Source organism: Salvelinus sp. IW2-2015, linkage group LG20, assembly GCF_002910315.2.
Source record: "Salvelinus sp. IW2-2015 linkage group LG20, ASM291031v2, whole genome shotgun sequence".
NCBI lineage: Eukaryota > Metazoa > Chordata > Actinopteri > Salmoniformes > Salmonidae > Salvelinus > Salvelinus sp. IW2-2015.
The window spans coordinates 71,223,307-71,249,121 of record NC_036860.1 but is presented as its reverse complement, the minus strand read 5'-3'; the positions used below and the strand labels follow the sequence as shown (position 1 = coordinate 71,249,121).

At 43.0% G+C, this 25,815-nt stretch overlaps 1 protein-coding gene and 1 long non-coding RNA gene across 3 annotated transcripts; both read left to right on the top strand.

Annotated features, from left to right (window-relative positions):
• The first annotated feature begins 1,167 nt into the window (after window positions 1-1,167).
• Window positions 1,168-18,855, top strand: LOC111980783 (glycylpeptide N-tetradecanoyltransferase 1). Of its 2 annotated transcripts, none has more exons than XM_024011766.2 (12): window positions 1,168-1,301; window positions 10,059-10,164; window positions 10,453-10,597; window positions 15,247-15,365; window positions 15,550-15,641; window positions 15,845-15,961; window positions 16,149-16,319; window positions 16,452-16,560; window positions 16,712-16,882; window positions 17,154-17,321; window positions 18,032-18,169; window positions 18,473-18,855. In XM_024011766.2, the coding sequence occupies exons 1-12, from the start codon at window positions 1,192-1,194 to the stop codon at window positions 18,491-18,493; spliced, it is 1,467 nt and encodes a 488-aa protein (XP_023867534.1). In that variant the 5' UTR covers window positions 1,168-1,191; the 3' UTR covers window positions 18,494-18,855. The 2 variants fall into 2 exon arrangements, with proteins under 2 accessions (XP_023867534.1, XP_023867532.1); XM_024011764.2 differs by having other exon boundaries at window positions 10,059-10,170.
• A 2,415-nt stretch (window positions 18,856-21,270) lies between these two features.
• On the top strand, window positions 21,271-21,884 carry LOC111981832 (uncharacterized). Its single transcript, XR_002879630.2, has 2 exons — window positions 21,271-21,357; window positions 21,732-21,884. It is a non-coding gene; the product is annotated as an uncharacterized lncRNA (long non-coding RNA).
• Window positions 21,885-25,815: the final 3,931 nt, after the last annotated feature.

The window sequence follows — 25,815 nt, the reverse complement described above, 5'->3', positions numbered from 1 at the left end:
GTGGTGGAAATAGTACCCAATTGTCATACTTGAGTAAGGGTATACAGTAGATACCTTAGTAGGAAGTTACTAAAGTAAAAGTGAAAGTCACCCAGTAAAATACTACTTGAGTTACAGTCTAAAAGTATTTGGTTTTAAATATATTTAAGTATCAAAGTAAACATAATTGCTAAAATATACTTAAATATCAAAAGTAAAAGTATAAATAATTTCAAATTCCTTATATTAAGCAAAGCATTATCTTGTTTTTAAAATTCACAGATAGCTAGGGGCACACTCCAACACTCAGACATTATTTACAAAAGATGCATGTGTGTTTAGTGAGTCAACCAGAACATAGGCTGTAGGGATGACCACGTGTTCTCTTGATAAGTGCGTAAATTGCACACTTTTCCTGTTCTGCTAAGCTTTTCAAAATGTAACGAGTACTTCGGGTTGTCAGTAAAAAGTTAAATATTTCTTTAGGAATGTAGAAGTAAAATTAAAAGTTGTCAAAAATCTAAAAAGTAAAGTACAGATACTGCAAAACCCTTCTTAAGTAGCACATTAAAGTATTTTTACTTAGGTACTATACACCACTGGCATCATATGATTTTACCCAGGTCAAGTGACAAGATTTGCTGGCACCCCCATACTGTCTATGGATGGAACATATCAACACAGGTGAGTCTAATGATGTATCTAAACCCTGATGTCATATCGGTCATATTGGCACTCCCCAGAAGGAGCAGTCCTCACTAAGAATGAATGTACTTCTACAGTATTACAATTAAATATTTTAAGGACCAAATTACATGTATTTAATTATTTTGTTGTTGTGGCAGAAACAGTAAAATTAGTAATTTCTAAAAACAATACTTTAAGGAAAATTGTTTTATTAAATTGTTTCATTTTTTATTTATAGCTCACATCTGAGTGGTCATCTAGTGTATATATAAATCGTTGGGTGAGTCACAACTACGTGACATTGTTTAATAGACAACTGAGGCTCAGTCCTGTTTAGGGACATGTTCCTTACGTAGCCCTATGCATCCATTTGCCTGCTTCGAAAGTGTGTTAAAAAAAAAATATCATAACCTGTCACATTAATAACTACAGGAACCAGAATGCATCACAACAGTCGGCCAATAGTATCGCAGGTTGTTTTGAGGCGTTGAATGCACGCGGTGGTTCTTCACTTCCTGGTTAAAGATGGCGGATGAGAATGAGACAGCACCGAAGCCGGAGAAAGAAGAGGAGGTAGAAGAAGACCATGGACATTGCAGTGATTGCGAAAATGAAGAGCATCACTTTGATGATGGGTAAGGGTGCACACCTATTTGTAGCACGATAGAAAATGTGTCATGCTATTGCGCTCGTTTTAAAGATACGATGTAAGCTAAACTCAGCTGGTCTTGAGAAACCCAATTCAACTAATCCCTCCCACTTTCTTTTGGATTATTGGTGATAACGGTTTAACGTTACTTATTGCCATCTTTTCGCTCTGATTTGATCTAAATTGGTTATGTTCCTGTTATGGGCAGGGTTTCATGCTGTTCCTACTTTTGCTTTTATCGCGAGGCATAACGTTAGCTAACTACCATTGGTCACTGTACAAGAAATTGAACCATATTATGATCAATTACATACAATTATGCGGTGAAGACCAACACAAATCAGATTGTAGTACAATATTAAACTGGAACACTTGATTTCGAATAGAGAACAGCGCCCAAATGTTAAATACAACGTCTTAAGTCAAATGCGAAACTGATAATGTTAGCTAGCTAGCTAGCCAGCTATGCCCTTTTACGACGTTGACCTGTTAGTTAGCCGACTCCCGAACTTGTGACGCTGTCTGTCAAAAATAACTAACATATTCAGGTAAATAATGATGCATCGTCTGTCTTTTCATCACAGCAACACCATCATGATAAGGTGCTAAACGCTTTAGCATAGTTGGCTCATTCCTACCATGCGGTGCCTTTTCTATCCCCAGGAAATGTCACTTATTTTTAGTGTAAAATGTGAATTCCAAAAAGCTTTCAATATAAGGTCAGGTGTACTTTACCTTAACACAGAAATATGGCCTTTGAAAGGGAATGTTATTCATTTTGTACATTATTCATCAACTTACATGAGAAATATAAGCCTTATAATAATATTTGAAATCTTCATTATTTTATAGCCCTTGTTAAATTCTCATTTCAATAACGTTTTTTTTCTCATGATTATTGTATTTAATATTTAATATTTTCTTTGTGTCCCTGATATCACTTTCCACCCTGTTAGTCTGTTGTAATTCTCCATTTTAAGAAAACAACTCCTTTCTAAAATGACACCACATTCAGGAAGTTGCATCATTTGTTTGGTGGGAAAACTGTGGTGCAAAGGTACAACAATATAAACACACATTTTTGTTATCTATTTTTCCATGTTTCATGTTAGTCTGTATTTCCCACTCATAAATTTCCACCCTGTTACATTAAAAAAATATAATATATATTTCACCTTTATTTAACCAGGTAGGCCAGTTGAGAACATTTACAACTGCAACCTGGCCAAGATAAAGTAAAGCGGTGCGACAAAAACAACAACAGAGTTACACATGGGATAAACAAACATACAGTCAATAACACATTAGAAAAATATATGTACAGTGTGTGCGAATGTAGTTAGATTAGGGAGGTAAGGCAATAAATAAGCCATAGTGGCGAAATAATTACAATTTAGCGTTAACACTGGAGTGATAGATGTGCAGATGATGATGTGCAAGTAGAGATACTGGGGTGCAAAAAAAAGTAAATAACAATATGGGGATGAGGTAGTTGGGTGGGCTATTTACAGATAGGCTGTGTACAGGTGCAGTGATCAGTAAGCTGCTCTGACAGCTGATGCTTTAAAGTTAGTGAGAGAGATATATAAGTCTCCAGCTAAAGTGATTTTTGCAATTCGTTCCAGTCATTGGCAGCAGAGAACTGGAAGGAAAGGCGGCCAAAAGGGGTGTTGGCTTTGGGGATGACCAGTGAAATATACCTGCTGGAGCCCGTGCTATGGGTAGGTGTTGCTATGGGGACCAATGAGCTGAGATAAGGCGGGGCTTTACCAAGCAAAGACTTATAGATGACCTGGAGCCAGTGGGTTTGGCAACGAATATGTAGCGAGGGCCAGCCAACGAGAGCATACAGGTCGCAGTGGTGGGTAGTATATGGGGCTTTGGTGACAAAACGGATGGCACTGTGATAGACTGCATCCAATTTGCTAAGTAGAGTGTTGGAGGCTATTTTGTAAATGACATCGCCGAAGTCAAGGATCAGTTGGATAGTCAGTTTTACGAGGGTATGTTTGGCAGCATGAGTGAAGGAGGCTTTGTTGCGAAATAGGAAGCCGATTCTAGATTTAATTTTGGATTGGAGATGCTTAATGTGAATCTGGAAGGAGAGTTTACAGTCTAGCCAGACACCTAGGTATTTATTGTTGTCCACATATTCTAAGTCAGAACCGTCCAGAGTAGTGATGCTAGTCGGGCGGGTGGGTGCGGGCAGCAATCGGTTGAAGAGCATGCATTTAGTTTTACTAGCATTTAAGAGCAGTTGGAGGCCACGGAAAGAGTGTTTGACATTGAAACTCGTTTGGAGGTTTTTTAACAGTGTCCAAAGGAGGGCCAGATGTATACAGAATGGTGTCGTCTGCATAGAGGTGGATCAGAGAATCACCAGCAGCAAGAGCGACATCATTGATATACAGTTGAAGTCGGAAGTTTACATACACTCAGGTTGGAGTCATTAAAACTCGTTTTTCAACCACTCCACAAATGTCTTGTTAACAGACTATAGTTTTGGCAAGTCGGTTAGGACATCTACTTTGTGCATGACACAAGTAATTTTTCCAACAATTGTTTACAGACAGATTATTTCACTTATAATTCACTGTATCACAATTCCAGTGGGTCAGACGTTTACATACACTAAGTTGACTGTGCCTTTAAACAGCTTGGAGAATTCCAGAAAATGTGGTCATGGCTTTAGAAGCTTCTGATAGGCTAATTGACATCATTTGAGTCAATTGGAGGTGTACCTGTGGATGCATTTCAAGGCCTACCTTCAAACTCAGTGCCTCTTTGCTTGACATCATGGGAAAATCAAAAGAAATCAGCCAAGACCTCAGAAAAAACATTGTAGACCTCCACAAGTCTGGTTCATCCTTGGGAGCAATTACCAAACGCCTGAAGGTGCCACGTTCATCTTTACAAACAATAGTACGCAAGTATAAACACCATGGGACCACACAGCCGTCATACCGCTCAGGAAGGAGATGTGTTCTTTGGTGCGAAAAGTGCAACTCAATCCCAGAACAACAGCAAAGGACCTTGTGAAGATGCTGGAGGAAACAAGTACAAAAGTATCTATATCCACAGTAAAACGAGTCCTATATCGACATAACCTGAAAGGCCGCTCAGCAAGGAGGAAGCCACTGCTCCAAAACCGCCATAAAAGCAATACTACGGTTTGCGACTGCACATGGGGACAAAGATCGTACTTTTTGGAGAAATGTCCTCTGGTCTGATTAAACAAAAATGTAACTGTTTGGCCATAATGACCATCATTATGTTTGGAGGAAAAAGGGTGAGGCTTGCAAACCGAAGCACACCATCCCAACCGTGAAGCACGGGGGTCACAGGATCATGTTTTGGGGGTTCTTTGCTGCAGGAGGGACTGGTGCACTTCACAAAATAGATGGCATCAAAATTATGTGGATATATTGAAGCAACGTCACAAGACATCAGTCAGGAAGTTAAAGCTTGGTCGCAAATAGGTCTTCCAAATGGACAATGACCCCAAGCATACTTCTAAAGTTGTGGCAAAATCGCTTAAGGACAACAAAGTCAAGGTATTGGAGTGGCCATCACAAAGCCCTGGCCTCAATCCTATAGAAAATGTGTGGGCAGAACTGAAAAGCGTGTGCGAGCAAGGAGGCCTACCACTCTGACTCAGTTACACCAGCCTTGTCAGGAGGAATGGGCCAAAATTCACCCAACTTATTGTGGGAAGCTTGTGGAAGGCTACCCGAAACGTCTGATCCATGTTAAACAATTTAAAGGCAACACTACCAAATACTAATTGAGTGTATGTAAACTTCTGACACACTGGGAATATGATGAAAGAAATTAAAGCTGAAATAAATAGTTCTCTCTTATTTTGAGTTTTTACAAAGATAAAATGTCAGAAATTGTGAAAAACTGGGGCCTCCCGGGTGGCACAGTGGTCTGGGGCACTGCATCGCAGCGCTAGCTGTGCCACCAGAGTCTCTGGGTTCGCGCCCAGGCTCTGTCGCGACCGGGAGGTCCGTGGGGCGACGCACAATTGGCCTAGCGTCGTCCGGGTTAGGGAGGGTTTGGCCGGTAGGGATATCCTTGTCTCATCGCGCTCCAGCGACTCCTGTGGCGGGCCGGGCGCAGTGCGCGCTAACCAAGGGAGCCAGGTGCATGGTGTTTCCTCCGACACATTGGTGCGGCTGGCTTCCGGGTTGGAGGCGCGCTGTGTTAAAGAAGCAGTGCGGCTTGGTTGGGTTGTGCTTCGGAGGACGCATGGCTTTCGACCTTCGTCTCTCCCGAGCCTGTACGGGAGTTGTAGCGATGAGACAAGATAGTAATTACTAGCGATTGGATACCACGAAAAATTGGGGAGAAAACGGGGTAAAAAAAAAAGAAGTGAAAAACTGAGTTTAAATGTACAGTGAGGGAAAAAAGTATTTGATCCCCTGCTGATTTTGTACGTTTGCCCACTGACAAAGAAATTATCACTCTATAATTTTAATGGTAGGTTTATTTGAACAGTGAGAGACAGAATAACAACAAAAATATCCAGAAAAATGCATGTCAAATGTTATAAATTGATTTGCATTTTAATGAGGGAAATAAGTATTTGACCCCTTCTCAATCAAAAAGATTTCTGGCTCCCAGGTGTCTTTCATACAGGTAACGAATGGAGATTAGGAGCACACTCTTAAAGGGAGTGCTCCTAATCTCAGTTTCTTACCTGTATAAAAGATACCTGTCCACAGAAGCAATCAATCAATCAGATTCCAAACTCTCCACCATGGCCAAGACCAAAGAGCTCTCCAAGGATGTCAGGGACAAGATTGTAGACCTACACAAGGCTGGAATGGGCTACAAGACCATCGCCAAGCAGCTTGGTGAGAAGGTGACAACAGTTTCTGTGATTATTCGCAAATGGAAGAAACACAAAAGAACTGTCAATCTCCCTCAGCCTGGGGCTCCATGCAAGATCTCACCTCGTGGAGTTGCAATGATCATGAGAACGGTGAGGAATCAGCCCAGAACTACACAGGAGGATCTTGTCAATGATCTCAAGGCAGCTGGGACCATAGTCATCAAGAAAACAATTGGTAACACACTATGCCGTGAAGGACTGAAATCCTGCAGCTTCCGCAAGGTCCCCCTGCTCAAGAAAGCACATATACATGCMCGTCTGAAGTTTGCCAATGAACATCTGAATGATTCAGAGGACAACTGGGTGAACGTGTTGTGGTCAGATGAGACCAAAATGGAGTTCTTTGGCATCAACCCAACTTGCCGTGTTTGGAGGAGGAGGAATGCTGCCTATGACCCCAAGAAACCATCCCCACCGTCAAACATGGAGGTGGAAACATTATGCTTTGGGGGTGTTTTTCTGCTAAAGGGACAGGACAACTTCACCGCATCAAAGGGACGATGGACGGGGCCATGTACCGTCAAATCTTGGGTGAAAACCTCCTTCCCTCAGCCAGGGTATTGAAAATGGGTCGTGGATGGGTATTCCAGCATGACAATGACCCAAAACACACGGCCAAGGCAACAAAGGAGTGGCTCAAGAAGAAGCACATTAAGGTCCTGGAGTGGCCCAGCCAGTCTCCAGACCTTAATCCCATAGAAAATCTGTGGAGGGAGCTGAAGGTTCGAGTTGCCAAACGTCAGCCTCGAAACCTTAATGACTTGAAGAAGATCTGCAAAGAGGAGTGGGACAAAATCCCTCCTGAGATGTGTGCAAACCTGGTGGCCAACTACAAGAAACGTCTGACCTCTGTGATTGCCAACAAGGGTTTGGCCACCAAGTACTAAGTCATGTTTTGCAGAGGGGTCAAATACTTATTTCCCTCATTAAAATGCAAATCAATTCATAACATTTTTGACATGCGTTTTTCTGGATTTTTTTGTTGATATTCTGTCTCTCACTGTTCAAATAAACCTACCATTAAAATTATAGACTGATCATTTCTTTGTCAGTGGGCAAACGTACAAAATCAGCAGGGGATCAAATACTTTTTTCCCTCACTGTATTTGGCTATGGTGTATGTAAACTTCCGACTTCAACTCTATACAGAGAAAATAGTCGTTGTCCTGAGAATTGAACCCTGTGGCACCCCCATAAAGACTGCCAGAGGTCCGGAATACAGGCCCTCCGATTTGACACACTGAACTCTATCTGAGAAGTAGTTGGGGAACCTGGCGAGGCAGTCATTTGAGAAACCAAGGCTATTGAGTCTGCCGATAAGAATGCGGTGATTGACTGAGTCGAAAGCCTTGGTCAGGTCGATGATGACGGCTGCACAGTACTGTCTTTTATCGATGGCGGTTATGATATTTTTAGGACCTTGAAGGTGGCTGAGGTGCGCACCCATGACCATCTCGGAAACCAGATTGCATAGTGGAGAAGGTATTGTGTTTTTTTTTTTTTTAAATGGTCGGTGATCTGTTTGTTAACTTGGCTTTCCAAGACTTAGAAAGGCAGGGCAGGATGGATATAGGTCTAACAGTTTGGGTCTCTCCCCCTTTGAAGAGGGGGATGACCGCGGCAGCTTTCCGATCTTTAGGTGTCTCAGACGACCACACATGCTGACCACACTGCTCACATTACAAAATAAATATACACATACATGTTATTCAATCATTGCACCCACACTGCTCGCGTGCGCCAACAAGCGTCTGCGTTGCCAGGCTCTAAAATATAAGTCAGTTCTATTTGTGATGCTGAACGCGGTGCAAGTCCTGCCTCTCCCATCTCCTCATTGGTTTATAGAAGCAGATACCCACGTGCCATCTCCTCATTGGTTATACCTACGTGGGTGATTAAAAGATGAACTGACGTCGGTCGGTCGTGGTAATACACCTTTTATTATGAAAGTTAGATGCCAATCTAAAGATGCCATATAAAGTCCAAAGAAGAAAAAGCCTGGAAGGAGGAGAGATGACTAGAAACGATTCGGTTGACCGTTTTATTTGTGGATTAATTGTCGGAGTAGAGGACCTTGGGCATTTCAGGTAAAATAACAATAACGTTTATATCCTATGACAAATTAGCTAGCAACAGCAAGCTAGCTAAATAGGACAAATTAGCTAGCAACTGCAAGCTAGCTAAATAGGACAAATTAGCTAGCAACTGCAAGCTAGCTAAATAGGACAAATTAGCTAGCAACAGCAAGCTAGCTAAATAGGACAAAATTAGCTAGCAACTGCAAGCTAGCTAGCTAAATTGCCATAAATGTGTAATGCTTTTCAACCTGTCCCCAGATTAATATAACTGGTTCAGAGTTTTTGATATTTCAACCTGCGTGTCGTGATCGCGTTTGGTGTGGGTGGGACAAAATACATTTGTGTGCGTCAGGTTTGGGTATGGCGTTAGGCTAAGTTATACAGAAAATTAACCACTTTTCATATGTTTGATAGAGAAGTTAAAATCCTGTTCAAGTGTTCACCATTATACTAGCTCAATCTTGCTCACTCAGAGCGCTATGGCTAATTTGTGTTCCAAACTTCCACCCAGTTTGGTTCCACGCTGTTAGTTGGAAAATGCACCCCAAAAAATAAGTGCCTGAGTTTGACCAAAATATTTTTCTGATAGAATGCACGGGGGAAAAAAAATCCCCCCCCCCCCCCCCCCCCCAAAAAGCACCGCATATATGAGGTCCAAAAAGCACTGCATATATGGAATGACCAAGTTAAGCTAGGTGACAGCTGTCTGACATGAGTGATACACTTGATGCCGGAAATCTCAGACTTCAGTGCATTCAAGACAACTGGGAACTTGGGGGGTATGACATTTGGAAACGAGCTCCGACTGGGGGAAAAACATTTTGAAGGGTCATCCATCTTGGAATTCCAAGTCGGAAACACAGGCGTCTTTCTAGAGCACCGATGTGAGTGTCATTTTTGCCAGAAGAAAATGTAAGTAACTGCTCTTAACGTTCCTTCTGTAAATTGCGGGGTTGACCTAACCATATAGTGACATGTAGCTATTTGTTTAGCTGGGATGCAACCATTGTCAAAACTCTCTTGGTTGCATCGAAGCTATTGGTTTTGCCAACAATCAACAACAACCTATTTCAACTGGGTGTGGATTACAGCCCTTGTGTGGCTTGATGTCAGCGTGTATGCGAGCGTCTGGAACCCTGCTAGGTAGCTAAATAAGTTAACATGAATATTTGATAGCTAACGCTAGTTAGCTAAATGAAATGAAAGGGTGAATGGTTCTGGATGGTAGTTAGGCTCGACTGCTGGAATGGAAGCCTGTCGAATAAGCCATTGAATGGTTGGTCGTCTATTGTTCCTGTCAGTGTCCCCTTAACATCCCTCATACACACACAGACACGCATAGCCACACACACTCCCCCCGGGGTCATGTGATTTACCATCTGTCCTGGTGTTACAAATACAGGCCAGTCCATAGCCTCACTCCCCCCTTGGGCGCTAATGGGATCATCCCATCATCCCGTTCTTGTAAGTATACTGCTGTCTCCCTGTCCTGCCCAGGAAATGGGCCTCAGGGTGGGGGCTTTTCTAGAGTCCTCGGTGATCAGGGGATGGAGGAATAACTCCAACCAATTTAAATTAGCTTAGGGATAAACTGTAAGTTATCTGTATTTGGGACAAAAGGTCACCACATGCTTGTTTCCAACATATCTTATAAGATGCTGGGTATTTTAGGTTGGTAATGAAGAGGACTAAAACAGTGGTGGCACGCTCCTGGCCTATGGAAAGTCTTATAGTTACATGTTTTTTTGTTGTTGTTGTCCTATGGTAGTGACAAGGGCCAGGGAGATGACAGCGGTGCCAAGAAGAAGAAAAACAAAAAGAAGAAGAAGTCTGGGGCAACTAAAGAACCTGCGGAGGAGGATCCGCTAGGCAAGGTAGATGTATGTACATGTGTGTAGGCTACATGAGTGAGTGAGTGGGGGCAAATGTTTTTGCTTTGTTTGTGTCCCTCTGTTCCTTAGAGAGAGAGAGAGAGAGAGGAGTTCTAGAAGGACCGACATTGACTTATTGTTCTGTAACTTTTGAAAACGGCCTCAAAAAAATTGAATGGAGATTAGTGGGTGTGTTTTTGAATGTCTGTGAAGGATTGTTGTTTTGCATTTGACAATTTGTTTCCTTTTCAACCCTACATTACTCTCTTTTCTCTCTCTCTCTACACACAGGTGAACTCGCTGCCTGCTGATAAGCTGCAGGAGATCCAAAAGGCCATTGAACTGTTCTCTGTAGGCCAGGGCCCTGCCAAAACCATGGAGGAGGCAAGCCGACGCAGCTACCAGTTCTGGGACACACAGCCCGTCCCCAAGCTAGGTATGACATTTTGCAGGGGTACCAAAATGTCTCCAGAACCTCACTGTAGGGATTTGACAACGCTATGGCCTACTCGCAATGCGCTCTGTGTGTCCTGGGTGCGCTCTGTGTGTCCTGGGTGCGCTCTGTGTGTCCTGGGTGCGCTCTGTGTGTCCTGGGTGCGCTCTGTGTGTCTGGGTGCGCTCTGTGTGTCGGCGCTCTGTGTGTCCTGGTGCGCTCCTGGTGTGTCCTGGTGCGCTCTGTGTGTCCTGGGTGCGCTTTCTGTGTGTCCTGGGTGCGCTCTGTGTGTCCTGGGTGCGCTCTGGGTGGTCCTGGGTCTGCGCTCTGGTGTCCTGGGTGCGCTCTGGGTCGAGAGCCTAGGCCTACTGCTGAAATGCGCTGAATTCATTCAGGAACATAACGCTCTGAATTTATGAAGGGCCTGTTTCGCAATTCAAAATAATGTCATTGACGATCAGTTACTCTATCATTACTAAATATCAGTTTCACTTGCTTAGAAACCTTTACATAGTGGCGCAGTGACAGTCTTATTTGGGAGAACCCTGAGTGACCATATCTTGGATTTAAATGCTTTAAATAGGCACTTCTGAATCCCCCCCCCCCCCCCTTATTTATCAGAATATGTTGATTGTTTTTGACAGACCATGTCAACAAGTTCGGGAGTCCGGATGAATATGAATTATTCCCAATATTGAAACTTGGTAGATTTTCAGGAAAAGATGAATCCCTAGTGACTGGATGGGCATTTGAAAGAATTTCACTATTCAAGTAATATCATGACATTTATCCGGATAGGCAAAATAATGTATATTTAAAAAATAATATATGTTTCAATTTACGAACTGGCTTGCTTCGCAGCCTGCACGACTTGGGAGAGAGGTGCCGCTTCGCTTGCATGCAGCAGTGCGGGGGATAGTCAGGGGTCGGTGTGTTTGACACAGGAGAGAGACAGTACCCATACACACTTGCCCTAGTTAGATAACCCAAGGCATCTACACGTTTGTCTATCATCCCATCTGGTAGTGCCTGTCTTGACTGCATCAATTCGATGTAAAGAGGCTAGCTATGTTAGCCAGCTAACTCTTAGCTAGCTACAGTGCATTCGGAAAGTGTTCAGACCTTTTGACTTTTTTCACATTTTCTTATGTTACAGCCTTATTCTAAAATGTATTAAATCGTTTTTTTCCTCATCAATTACCCATAACGACGACGCAAAACCAGGTTTTTAGAAATTGAAATATCACATTTACATAAGTATTCAGACCCTTTACTTTGTTGAAGCACCTTTGGCAGCGATTACAGCCTCGAAGCTTCTTGGTTATGACGCTACAATCTTGGCACACGTGTATTTGGGGAGTTTCTCCCATTCTTCTCTGCAGATTCTCTCAAGCTCTGTCAGGTTGAATGGGGAGCGTCGCTGCACAGCTATTTTCAGGTCTCTCCAGAGATGTTCGATCAGGTTCAAGTCTGGGCTCTGGCTGGGCCACTCAAGAACGTTCAGAGACTTGTCCCGAAGCCAGTCCTGTGGGAAGGTGGACCTTCGCCTCAGTCTGAGGTCCTGAGCACTCTGGAGCAGTTTTTCATCAAGGAACTCTGTGTGATTTGCTCCGTTCATCTTTCCCTCAATCCTGACTAATCTCCCAGTCCCTGCAGCTGAAAAACATCCCCACAGCATGATGCTGCTACCACCATGCTTCACCATAGGGATGGTGCCAGGTTTCTTCCAGACATGACGTTTGGTATTCAGGACAAAGAATTCAAACTTGGTTTCATCAGACAAGAGAATGTTATTTCTCATGGTCTGAGAGCAATCTCCAAATGGGCTTTTTACTGAGGAGTGGTTTCCGTCTGGCCACTGTACCATAAAGGCCTGATTGGTGGAGTGCTGCAGAGATGGTTGTCCTTCTGGAAGGTTCTCCCATCTACACAGAGGAACTCCGTAGCTCTGTCCGATTGACCATCGGGTTCTTAGTCACCTCCATGACCAAGGCCCTTCTCCACCGATTGCTCCGTTTGGCCAGGCGGCCAGCTCTAGGAAGAGTCTTGGTGGTTCCAAATTTCTTGCATTTAAGAATGATGGAGGCCACTGTGCTCTTGGGGACCGTCCCTGCTGCAGACATTTTTTAGTACCCTTCCCCAAATCTGTGCCTTGACACATTCCTGTTTTGGAGCTCTACGGACAACTCCTTCGACCTCATGGCTTGGTTTTTGCTCTGACATGCTCTGTCAACTGTGGGACCTTTATATAGACAGGTGTGTGCCTTTCCAAATCATGTCCAATCAATTGAATTTACCACAGGTGGACTCCAATCAAGTTGTAGAAACATCTCAAGGATGCTCAATGGAAACCGGATGCACCTGAGCTCGCATAGCAATGGGTCTGAATACTTATGTATTTTTTAAATAAATGTTCTACATTTCTCAACCTGTTTTTGCTTTGTCATTATGGGGTATTGTGTGTAGATTGATGAAAAAATCAAAAACAATTGAATCTATTTTAGAATAAAGCTGTAACGTAACAAAATTTAGCTTACTTAATTTTGTCATTTTGAATTCCGTTTCGTATTGGTCTCTAATCTCCCATGTTGCTTGCTACACACAAAGCTAGTGCCACGTTGATTGGCTGTCAATAATAACAGAACCGTGAAACCCGTGTTGGCTACGTTGTCATTTTATGGGTCGCACGTCATAAAAACGACATTGAAAAGGTGGTTTTATGGAATTAAGAATTTAAAATGTCATGGTGGGTCCTTGTGTGTAGCAATTTAGAAATTGTTGCATATTGCGTTTTATATACTCTTTTCAGTGTATGTAAGTAGGGGTGTGGACCAGAACCAGTCAATATCTGGTCTGACCACAATTTGCCTCATGTAGCGTGCCACGTCTCCTTCGCATAGAGATCAGGCTGCTGTTTGGCCTGTGGAATGGTGTCCCGCTCCTCTTCAATGGCTTTGCGAAGTTGATGAATATTGGCGGGAACTGGAATACACTGTCGTACACGTTGATCCAGAGCATCCCAAACATGCTTAATGGGTGACATGTCTGGTGAGTATGCAGGCCATGGAAGAATTGGGACATTTTTCAGCTTCCAGGAATTGTGCACAGATCGGGCCGTGCATTATCATGCTGAGACATGAGGTGATGGTGGTGTGGCTGAATGGCATGACAATGGGCCTCAGGATATCGTCACAGTATATCTGTGCATTCAAATTGCCATCACTAAAATGCAATTATTCATTGTCTGTAGCTTATGCCTGCTCATACCAAAATCCCATAGCCACCATGGGGCACTGTTCACAACGTTGACATGAGCAAATCGCTGGCCCATTTGACGCCATATACGTCATCTGCTTGGTTCAGTTGAAACGGGGATTCATCTGTGAAGAGCACCCTTCTCCAGCTTGCCAGTGGCCATCGAAGGTGAGCATTTTCCCACTGAAGTCGGTTACGACGCCGAACTGCAGTCAGGTGAAGACCCTGGTAAGGACGACGAGCACGCAGATGAGCTTCCCTGAGACTGTTTCTGACCATTTGCAGAAATGATTTGTTCAAACCCAGTTTCATCAGCTGTCTGGGTGGCTGGTCTCGGATGATTCTGCAGGTGAAGAAGCCAGATGTGGATGTCCTGGGCTGACGTTGTTACACGTGGTCTGCGGTTGTGAGGCCGATTTGAATGAACTGCCAAATTCTTTAACTACAGCGTCGTTTTCTACCATTGCGTTGTACTTATGTTAGAGAAATTAATATTCATTATTCTGGCAACATCTCTGGTGGACATTCCTGCAGTCAGCAGGCCAATTGCACACTCCCTCAACTTGAGACATCTGTGGCATTGTGTTGTGTAACAAAACTGCACATTTGAGTGTCCTTTTATTGTCCCCAGCGCAAGGTTCTCCTGTGTAATGATCATGCTGTTTATCAGCTTATTTATATGCCACACCTGTCAGGTGGATGGATTATCTTGGCAAAGGAGGAATGCTCAATAACAGGGACGTAAACATATTTGTGCACAACATTTGAGAGAAATAAGCTTTTTGTGCATATGAAACATTTCTGGGATCTTTTATTTCAGCTCATGGGACCAACACTGCATGTTTTGTTTATGTTTATTACATTTTAGACAGGCTTTTCATTGTTAAAATTTGCCTAAGATTTGTTTCTTAAATAATAACTCACTCTGTGTAGAAATGTCACGTAAATGATTTAATTTAGACAAGGCTTTTTCTTTGTTAAAATAGGCCTATGATTTTTTTTTTTTTCCCAGAAAGGACTAGTGACCTGAGGAGATTTGATATGAATAGTCCAATTGGCCTCTTTGTTTTTGGATTAAACCTACTATGATGGCTCCCAAGTGGCGTTGCGCTCTAAGGCTCTGCATCTCAGTGCTAGAGGCGTCACTACAGACCCTGGTTCGATCCCGGGCTGTATCACAACCAGCCGTGATCGGGAGTCACGGGGCGGCGCACAATTGCCCCAGCGTCGTCCGGATTAGGGGAGGGTTTGGCCGGGGTAGGCCGTCATTGTAAAATAAGAATTTGTTCTTAATTGACTTGCCTGGTTAAATAAAATAAATGTTATGCTTTGTATAGTTACGTTGAATATGCAGATTGCTAATATCCTCTTACATTGCGTTTTGTTGTTAACCTTAGGGGAGATGGTGACATCGCACGGTTCCATCGAGCCTGACAAAGACAACATCCGGGAGGTGCCCTACAGTCTTCCTCCAGGCTTCACGTGGGACGCCTTGGACCTGGGCGATGCCGCTGTGGTGAGGCGGCTTCTCTACAACCCCTCCACCCCAGACTGAGTTTCCCAAAAACAATATAGCGATTGCAATCAAAATACTTCACTTTTGGTTGTGGTTATTCCATCAGCTGACCCCACTTTACCCTACTTAATTTAACCCTAGACCTTTCAGTCGTTGCTCAGTCTCTTCCTCTTCCTCCTCTTAGCTGAAGGAGCTGTACACTCTGCTCAATGAGAACTACGTGGAGGATGATGACAACATGTTCCGCTTCGACTACTCCCCAGAGTTCCTGCTCTGGTAACTTTTTATTACTTAGCTACGTCACCTTTGTTACATAAATGAGACAAGCTGAGTAACAATCTCTTTCAATAGATATCTCTCTTATGTTAGATGTGTTATCTTCTAAAGGCAGGAGGTTTTTTTCTGGCCAGCAGAACTTGGCCATCGTGTTTTCTGTCATAGTTGGGAACTGAGCTGTAATTGTGATGTCTCTCCCACAGGGCTCTGCGTCCCCCAGGCTGGCTGCCCCAGTGGCACTGTGGGGTGAGGGTGAACTCCAACCAAAAGCTGGTGGGCTTCATCAGTGCCATCCCTGCCAACATCCGCATCTATGACCAGTCAGTGAATATGCATCATGCTCTTGTTCACACACTTTTGTTACTCCCAAACACTGTAGTATTTTAATAAAGCTAACAATAGGAATGTAATATTTGTTCCTTGATTATATAACTTCTTGTGTTAATTTGCTGTAAGGAGTCAGACATTAAGAGGCCTTACTCACTTTAGACTGTTTTTGTCATTTAGAGATAAGAAGATGGTGGAGATCAACTTCCTGTGCGTCCACAAGAAGCTGCGCTCCAAGCGGGTAGCGCCAGTCCTGATCCGAGAGATCACCAGACGGGTCAACCTGAAGGGCATCTTCCAGGCTGTCTACACCGCTGGCGTGGTACTGCCCAAACCCGTGGGCACCTGCAGGTGGGTCACTGAGAGACGCACCAACCACACCACACTACACCCACACCAGACAGATACCCATCCAACCAAATTCATATGCTCGTAAACACAAAAACAAAGTAAGCGAAAAGTGATCTGTTATCGTCTGTATAGGTACTGGCATCGCTCGCTGAACCCACGCAAGCTGATCGAGGTGAAGTTCTCTCACCTGAGCCGGAACATGACTATGCAGCGCACCATGAAGCTGTACCGTCTGAATGAGGTGAGTCAGTGAGCAAAGCGCCATCTAGCGGCTATCCTCTGCACCACACCCGACCGCCCAGCCGTCACCTGATGCCTCTATTTGAAATGTCTATTGTGTTGACGTGAAACTCTCCATTGAAAGGGATGACCTTCCGTCTCCTTCTCTCCAGGCCCCAAAGACGTCTGGTTTGCGGCCAATGACCAGGAAGGATGTTCCGGCGGTGCATCGCCTGCTCCTGGAGTACCTGAGCCAGTTCCACCTGGCCCCCGTCATGAGCCCCGAGGAGGTGGAGCACTGGCTGCTTCCCCAGGAGAACATCATCGACACCTACCTGGTCGTGGTCAGTACCATTGTTAAAATGTACACTACCGTAGACACCTATAACATTGCACATTGCAACACCTTACACACCTAGTAAATGGTATACACTGAGTAGACCGTTACACATTACCATATATGGACACCTATCCAGATACCCTTTGTAGACTCTTCTACCTCTAGACAACATTGTTCACCTTATGTCACCTTCAGAGCTCTGCAAATGCATTTCACACACATCTAAAATGGAGTGAATGTAAAGTTGGAGGATGTGTTTTCCCTCCCTGTGGCAGACCTCTGGGGGCAAGGTGACGGACTTCCTGAGCTTCTACACGCTCCCATCTACTATCATGAACCATCCAGTGCACCGCAGCCTCAAGGCAGCCTACTCCTTCTACAATGTGCATACCACCACCACCCTGTTGGACCTGATGTCTGACGCACTCATTCTGGCCAAGTCGGTGAGTTGTTTCTCTTGGTTCAGGCGGCTGGGGGTTGGAGGTCAAATGGGAGTTGGATTTGGGTACAATGTCAAATATTGACTGTTTACACCGAGTATACCAAACATTAGGAACACTTTCCTAATATTGAGTTGCACCCCCACTTTTTTGCTCTCAGAACAGCCTCAATTTGTCGGGTCATCGGCTGTACAAGGTGTCGAATGCGTTCCACAGGGATGCTGGCCCATGTTGACTCCAATACTTCCCGCAGTTGTCAAAGTTGGTTGGATGTCATTTGGGTGGTGGACCATGCTTGATACACACGGGAAACTGTTGAGCGTGAAAAATGCAGCAGCATTGCAGTTCTTGACACAAACTGGTGCGCCTGTTACCTACTACCATACCCCGTTCAAAGGCACTTAAATCTTTTGTCTTGCTCATTCACCCTCTGAATGGCACACACACACAATCCATATCTTAGTTGTCTCAACTTTAAATCATTTTAACCTGTCTCCTCCCCTTCATCTACACTGATTTGAAGTGGATTTAACAAGGGACATCAATAAGTGATCATAGTTTTCACCTGGATTCACCTGCTCAGTCTGTCATGGAAAGAGCAAGTGTTCTTAATGTTTTGTGTACTCAGTGAATAATTCATCTTGAACTCAATCCCTTTCCCCCATCTCTCTCCACATCCCCCTCTCTCCTCCATATCTATTGTCAATATCCAGAAAGGGTTTGATGTTTTCAATGCACTGGACCTGATGGAGAATAAGACTTTCCTGGAGAAGCTCAAGTTTGGCATCGGAGACGGGAATCTACAGTATTATCTGTACAATTGGAAGTGTCCTAGCATGGGATCGGAGAAGGTGCGTCATGATGCCCGTAGTTCATATTTACTGATAGTTCAGTCCGTTCCTGGAGCTGTGACTCTTTTTCACATTGATATAAATTATTCATGGTAATATGATGATATTGAAACAGTGTTTTGTGATACCTAGACTGTACTGTAGTTGTTTCTTTTTCTGGTACAAAAGGAGGAAGTGTTATGAGAGAGGGAGGGAAGCATTGACTTGATTATCTTGCTATCGGCCTCACAGATGTCATCATCTAAGTTCTCATTTTAACTTCTGGTGAAACTATCATAAGCTTCCATTTTCTGTGGTTCACAGGTTGGCTTAGTACTACAGTGACATCCCTCTTCACCCCCCGAGCGTCACAGTTAGGCCAGGAGACCACACGACGCACTGACCACCTGACAGATGGACCGATGGACTTCCTGGAAAGAACCCACCGCCCATTTTTATTTCTTGACCTTTGAACTTTGACCTGCACTACCGCTGCCAGGCAGGGAGTCGGGGGAGTTGGTCCTTCTCCACACTCCACGCTCTCTCTCCCTCCCATCACATGGACCTTAAGCCATTTTAGTTACCATCCCAACTGAAGTCTGTCATGATTGTACCAGATATCTTATACACACTGCACAATTCGCTATATAACACACACACGTAACTACACAACATACATGTACAGTAAGACAAACATGACAGGAAAATGATACTAACACATACTCACTAGATGCTAACATTTTCTTTTCCTTCATGTGTGCGATGCGCTTTTTCGAAACATCTCATCATCCCCAAAGTAAAGTGTTTAGATTTTTCTCTCTAAAAATCAACAACATTTCAAAAGGAAGAACAACTAAACAAAAAAAATAAGGTAATTAATATCCAAAGTGGACACAAGACAAGGGCTTCTGTCCGTTTCTTTTTCTTCTCTCGCTATTGAGGCTTGAACCTGCAGATTTACTATCAACCCCTCAATTGTCTTCACTGTAGGCGTTCTAGAGTTGACTGTACACAGCTGATTGAGGGGTTTTGTCCTTTATATTTTTATTTTTTTATTAATATATTTTTTTGGTCCCATCTGTACTAACTGCCGTGATCCATTCAGAAGCCCTGTTCAGAAGAAAATACAACGATGACCGGTAAATGGAATAGCTGTCAACAAGAACTTAACAATTTGGAGTAGTTTGGACTTTTTTTCCCTTTTTTTACGTTGCGGCCGGAAGAGCAGATATCTGGAGTAGGGGAATGGTTGGGTGGGGGCTGCTGAGAGGGGGCACGGAAGGGACTGGATACTGTTTGTGGGTATAACACCTCTGAAATTGAGAATCAAAACTGTCAAGGATTTTGGGCACCTGGGCCAGGGAGGGGGCTGGGTAACACCCAAGTAAACTTTTTGTTTTTATGTAGAGTGTTGGATGGGATGCAAACCGAAATGAAAAACGGGTCTCGTGGTTTTATGATGCAGGAAAACAAATGTGAAGATGCAGGGGAATTTTTGTGCAAAATAAAATATAGAAGTTGCTGTGAGGTTTTGTAATGGTTGCTCTCAGGTGATTTCTATCCTTTAGTTTATCATGAGGATATTCACTGGGTTACTTCTGCCTTACCCATCACCCCTTTGTGGTCAAATTCTACTTAATAAGAGGTGTGACGTCAAAACAATTAATTTGGATTCTTGTTATACTTGTATTTGTTCTGTAAATAATTTCCCATGAGCCGTTTGAGTTTGCTATTTTAGTGCAGACATAAAGGTTATAACATTCAAAGGAATTTAACATGAAGTGGGTTTAAACATCTCCCTTTACTAAACTTAAGAGATGTTGTTTTTGAGTTGGCTCAAATGGTTGCAGACTACAATCATCTTTCTAGTCACTGCACCAGTTTCCAAAATGGATGTATACTGAACAAAAATATAAATGCAACATGCAACAATTTCATTTACTGAGTTACAGTTCATATAAGGAAATCAGTCAATTGAAATAAATTCAGTAGGCCCTCATCTATGGATTTCACATGACTGGGAATACAGATATGCATCTGTTGGTGACAGATACCTTATAAAAAATGGGCCTCAGGATCTTATGGTATTTTTGTTCATTCAAATTGCCATAGATAAAATGCATTTGTTCGTTGTCCGTAGCTTATGCCTGCCCATACCATAACCCCACCATGGGGCACTCTGACATCACCAAACCGCTCGCCCACACGATACCATACATGTGGTCTGCAGTTGTGAGGCCGGTTGGACGTACTGCCAAATTCTCTAAAACGACATTGGAGGCTTATGGTAGAGGAATTAACATACAATTCTCTGACAACAGTTCTGGTGGACATTCCTGCAGTCAGCATGCCAATTACACGCTCCTTAAACTTGAGACATCACTGGCATTGTGTGACAAAACTGCACATTTTAGTGGCCTTTTGTCCCCAGCACAAGGTGCAGCTGTGTAATGATCATGTTGTTTAATCAGCTTCTTGATATGCCACACATGTCAGCTGGATGGATTATCTTGGCAAAGGAGAAATGCTCTCTAACAGGGATGTAAACAAATTTGAGCACAATATTTGAGAGAAGTAAGTTTTTTGTGCTTATGGAACATTTCAACTCATGAAACAGGACACTTTACATGTTGGGTTTATTTTTGTTTAGTGCATATTTGATCAACAAAACAGAATTGTGTCCCTAGTGTCATGAACAAACATTATCTAATTGATCTCTCATGGAGATATACAATTTGTAAGGCACTACACACTCCAATTCCACCACTATGTGCATACTTTCCTCTGATTTAAAGACTTTGCCATCTATCTTACTTTATTTAGTAAATGTCGGTATTTTGCTATGTGGTGATACTGCAGCATACACCCAAGCCAATCACTAAAACTACAGATTCTTTAACTTTCTTTGTATATTATTAATTATTTGTGAGGCCAACTTGTGTATATACTATAACCTGTCTCCTTGCTATGCCACATGTTATTTTCATCACTACCTTACCCACCGTGACCTCTGTTTTAGGTTCTTACTGGGAATGGTTCCCAGACAACTATACCACTATCTTTCTGAAAATAATTGGTTTAGGATTGAGATTAACCTGAACCTGCAGCTCTCAGATAAGACTGGTTTGGCAACTTGACATTCTGATTAGATCAAGATAACCTGCATAAAGAAGAAAGAGGACCTTTTTAGACTTTATATTACTATGCAGGTAGGTTATGTTATGGCCTTTTCAACTTTGCTCTTTTTCTCTATCTTTGACTGTTTCACATGATCTGTTGAAACTGAACAAATATCAAATGTGTAATGAGTTGACCAGATATACATATATAAAAAAAAATACTGAAAACAGTTGAAAATATAAATACATTCCCTCATTGAAGGTTATCACGATCCACAGACCTAAAAATCATCAGTTTCCCTTTAAATTGTCTTTACAATATCTTTAGGTTTTTAATAAATTAGATGGTTAGAACACATTACTACAACATGAGAATCATTCCTAATAAGGACATGGTGAAAAATATCAATGATGACGTAATTGTAGTGTTGTAAAACCATTCCCCCCCCCTTTCTCCCTCTCAGTTATGAAGCATCCTACCTTCCTCACCAACCAACCCTTGTCCTTGTATCAGTATCATGAAAAGAATGGACGTGGACTCCAGCATATAGAGTAACAATCTGGAGATGGATATTAACAGGCCCGAGAGAGAGACCAGGGGGGCTACGTAGAGGTAAGTGCAACTCTTGAGTGGATTAATGTATAAGATGAACAGTGTGCCTTCCTGTGTCATACACATTTGTAATTTATACTTAACCTAATATTTTGTTTGCATTGTACAGATAAAAAAAGAAGACATCCTGTTCCTGTCTCCATTCTCTACGCCTTATTTCTGTTGACCAACTGTATACTTGCTACTGTGAATATTCTCCACCATTATAGCATTGCGTGAAAAAACAATGTCACACGTTTTAGATGGAATATATTGGATGAAATTCAAAAAGGGGTTGTATGTTTTGCCTACTAGTGTGAAGGCCTTATCAATCACTGGTTTCCTCTCCATGTCTCGCAACTATGGTCGAGTCACTTTAGTGAACATCATTTTAAGGGCAATTGAGTGGTGTATTTGACAGTTCATAGAAGTAACCTGTGCCTGGCAGTCTGCCAGTGAAGTGTGATATAAAGCCAGTTAGGAATTGCTCAGACAAAGGTAAGTCTATTTGTTTTCTCCCTCCCTTGTGTCCTGTAAGATTATTTCATTTATTTCTTAGTGTTCATTTTGGTACCTAAACAAACGGCTATTTTTCTACATTTTAAACAAAGTCGGCAACAAAGGTGATGCATTCAGCAACAACATTCAAGTTATAATCTGCACATCATCCATAGTGTTGTTCTTTTGCTCTGAGAAATAGGCCCTCTCCCCTCTTCTTACTATTTTGCCTTTTTTTAATTATGGATCCACATTACTCTTCCTCTGGTCCAGCAAAACTAAGGCACCTATACAATTTTTTTTGAAACATTACAATACATTCACAACAGATTTCACAACACACAAAGTGTGTGTTCCCTTCAGGCCCCTACTCCACTACCACATATCTACAACACAAAATCCATGTGTACGTGTGTGTGTATAGTGCGTATGTTATCGTGTGTGTGCATGTGTTTGTGTTGCTTCACAGTCCCCGCTGTTCAATAAGGTGTATTTTTATGTTTTTTAAATCTAATTTTACTCCTTGCATGAGTTACTTGATGAGGAATAGAGTTCCATGTAGTCATGGCTCTATGTAGTACTGTGCGTCTGCCATATTCTGTTCTGGACTGTGGAGAGACCTCTGGTGGCATGTCTTTTGGGGTATGAATGGGTGTCTGAGCTGTGTGACAGTAGTTCAAGCAGACAGCTTGGTGCATTCAACAAGTTAATACCGCTCACAAATACAAGTAGTGATGAAGTCAATCTCTCCTCCACTTTGTGCCAGGACAGATTGACATGCATATTATTGTTAGTTCTCTGTGTACATCCAATGGCCAGCTGTGCTGCCCTGTTCCGAGCTATTTGCAATTTTCCTAAGTCCCTCTTTCTTGCACCTGACCACACGACTGAACAGTAGTCCAGGTGCGACAAAACGAGGGCCTGCAGCTTCTACACCAGGTAGCCTAGTGGTTAGAGCTTTGGACTAGTAACCAAAAGGTTGCAAGATCGAATCCCCGAGCTGACAAGTTAAAAATCTGTCGTTCTGCCCCTGAACCCGAACAAGGCAGTTAACCTAGTTCCTAGGCCGTCATTGAAAATAAGAATTTGTTCTTAACTGACTTGCCTAGTTAAATAAAGATAAAATAAATAAAACACCAGGGCTATTCGACTCTTACCCTATGAGGTTCGGTTTTCTGTTGTACCTGATAATTAAGTGCACCCACCAGGTGTCCCAGGTCTAAATCAGTCCCCGATTTAGAGGGCAACAATGAACAAATGCCTTGGAACTGGCTTCGAGGTCCAGAGTCCAGTTTGAGGGTTCTACACCTTCTCTGAGTAGAGCACGACTTGGGAAGTCAGCAGGAGGCACTGTCAGGCTCTGGAAGGAGACCTGGTCATCATCAACAGCGAGAAGGAGCAGGTACAGTCTAAAATGGATCATCTTAAAACAAAAGATCTCCTCTTACTCCTCTTCTTTATTTTTCTGGGATAGTCACCTGTTGTAGTGTCCTGGGGTAATGAAAGATTTGTTTTGTCTTTTAACATCTTCAGCTCTTGAGCATACTATTGTTTTCCAAGGACTTTCTTGCAGAGAGGGTTGGCAGCATCGGTCGCTCTTCACTTCGCAGATTTGTCCTGCCTCGCGGCTGAAAATTTGTAAGTCGCTCTGGATAAGAGCGTCTGCTAAATGACTTAAATGTAAATGAAAAGAGCACATGCAAAACGCAATGTTTTCACTAAATATTGTTGTGGGAGTCTATACCTTTGTATAACAAGCACATTTTCTAAATTAGTATTCTGTTCATTTGGAAATGAGCAAACTGGACACACTTCAAGAATAATGATTTGTCAATGCTAATGTCAGAGATAGATTCAAGTACAATGGCACCACAGATCTAGATTGAGATTCTATATTTATGATTGGCACAAAGTACTGTAACATCCAACATCCAATAAATATACACGCAACATGCAACAATATCAGATTTGACTGAGTTACAGTTCATATAAGGAAATCAGTCCATTGAAATACATTCATTAGGCCCTAATCTATGGATTTCACATGACAAATACCTTAAAAAAGGGGGGTAAGGGCGTGGATCAGGAAACCAGTCAGTATCTGGTGTGACCACCATTTTCCTCATGCAGCGCGACACATCTTCGCACAGAGTTGATCAGGCTGTTGATTGTGGAATGTTGTCCCACTCCTCTTCAATGGCTGTGCGAAGTTGCTGGATATTGGCGGGAACTGGAACATGCGGTTGTACAAGTCGATCCAGAGCATCCCACACATTTTTTTATTTATTTCACCTTTATTTAACCAGGTAGGCTAGTTGAGAACAAGTTCTCATTTGCAACTGCGACCTGGCCAAGATAAAGCATAGCAGTGTGAACAGACAACACAGAGTTACACATGGAGTAAACAATAAACAAGTCAATAACATGGTAGAAAAAAAGAGAATCTATATACAATGTGTGCAAAAGGCATGAGGTAGGCAATAAATCGAATAATTACAAAGGCAGATGAACACTGGAGTGATTATCATCAGATGATCATGTGCAAGAAGAGATACTGGTGTGCAAAGAGCAGAAAAGTAAATAAATAAAAGCAGTATGGGGGGTGAGGTAGGTAAATTGGGTGGGTAGTTACAGATGGACTATGTACAGCTGCAGCGATCGGTTAGCTGCTCGGATAGCAGATTTTTAAAGTTGTTGAGGAGATAAAAGTCTCCAACTTCAGAGATTTTTGCAATTCGTTCCAGTCGCAGGCAGCAGAGAACTGGAAGGAAAGGCGTCCAAATGAGGTTTTGGCTTTAGGGATGATCAGTGAGATACACCTGCTGGAGCGCGTGCTGCGGGTGGGTGTAGCCATCGTGACCAGTGAACTGAGATAAGGCGGCACTTTACCTAGCATAGCCTTGTAGATGACCTGGAGCCAGTGGGTCTGACGACGAAATGTAGCGAGGGCCAGCCGACTAGGCATACAGGTCGCAGGTGGGTCGTATAAGGTGCTTAGTAACAAAACGAATGGCACTGTGATAACTGCATCCAGTTTGCTGAGTAGAGTATTGGAAGCTATTTGTGAGATGACATCGCCGAAGTCGAGGATCGGTAGGATAGTCAGTTTTACTAGGGTAAGTTTGGCGGGGTGAGTGAAGGAGGTTGTTGCGGAATAGAAAGCCGATTCTTGATTTGATTTTGGATTGGAGATGTTTGATATGAGTCTGGAAGGAGAGTTTGCGTGCTAGCCAGACACGTAAGGTACTTATAGATGTCCACAATATTCTAGGTCGGAACCGTCCAGGTGGTGACTAGTCGGCGTGCGGTGCAGGCAGCGACCCGTTGAAAAGCATGCATTTGTTTTACTAGCGTTTAAGAGCAGTTGGAGGCCACGGAAGGAGTGTTGTATGGCATTGAAGCTCGTTTGGAGGTTAGATAGACACAGTGTCCAAGAAGGGCCGGAAGTATATAAGAAT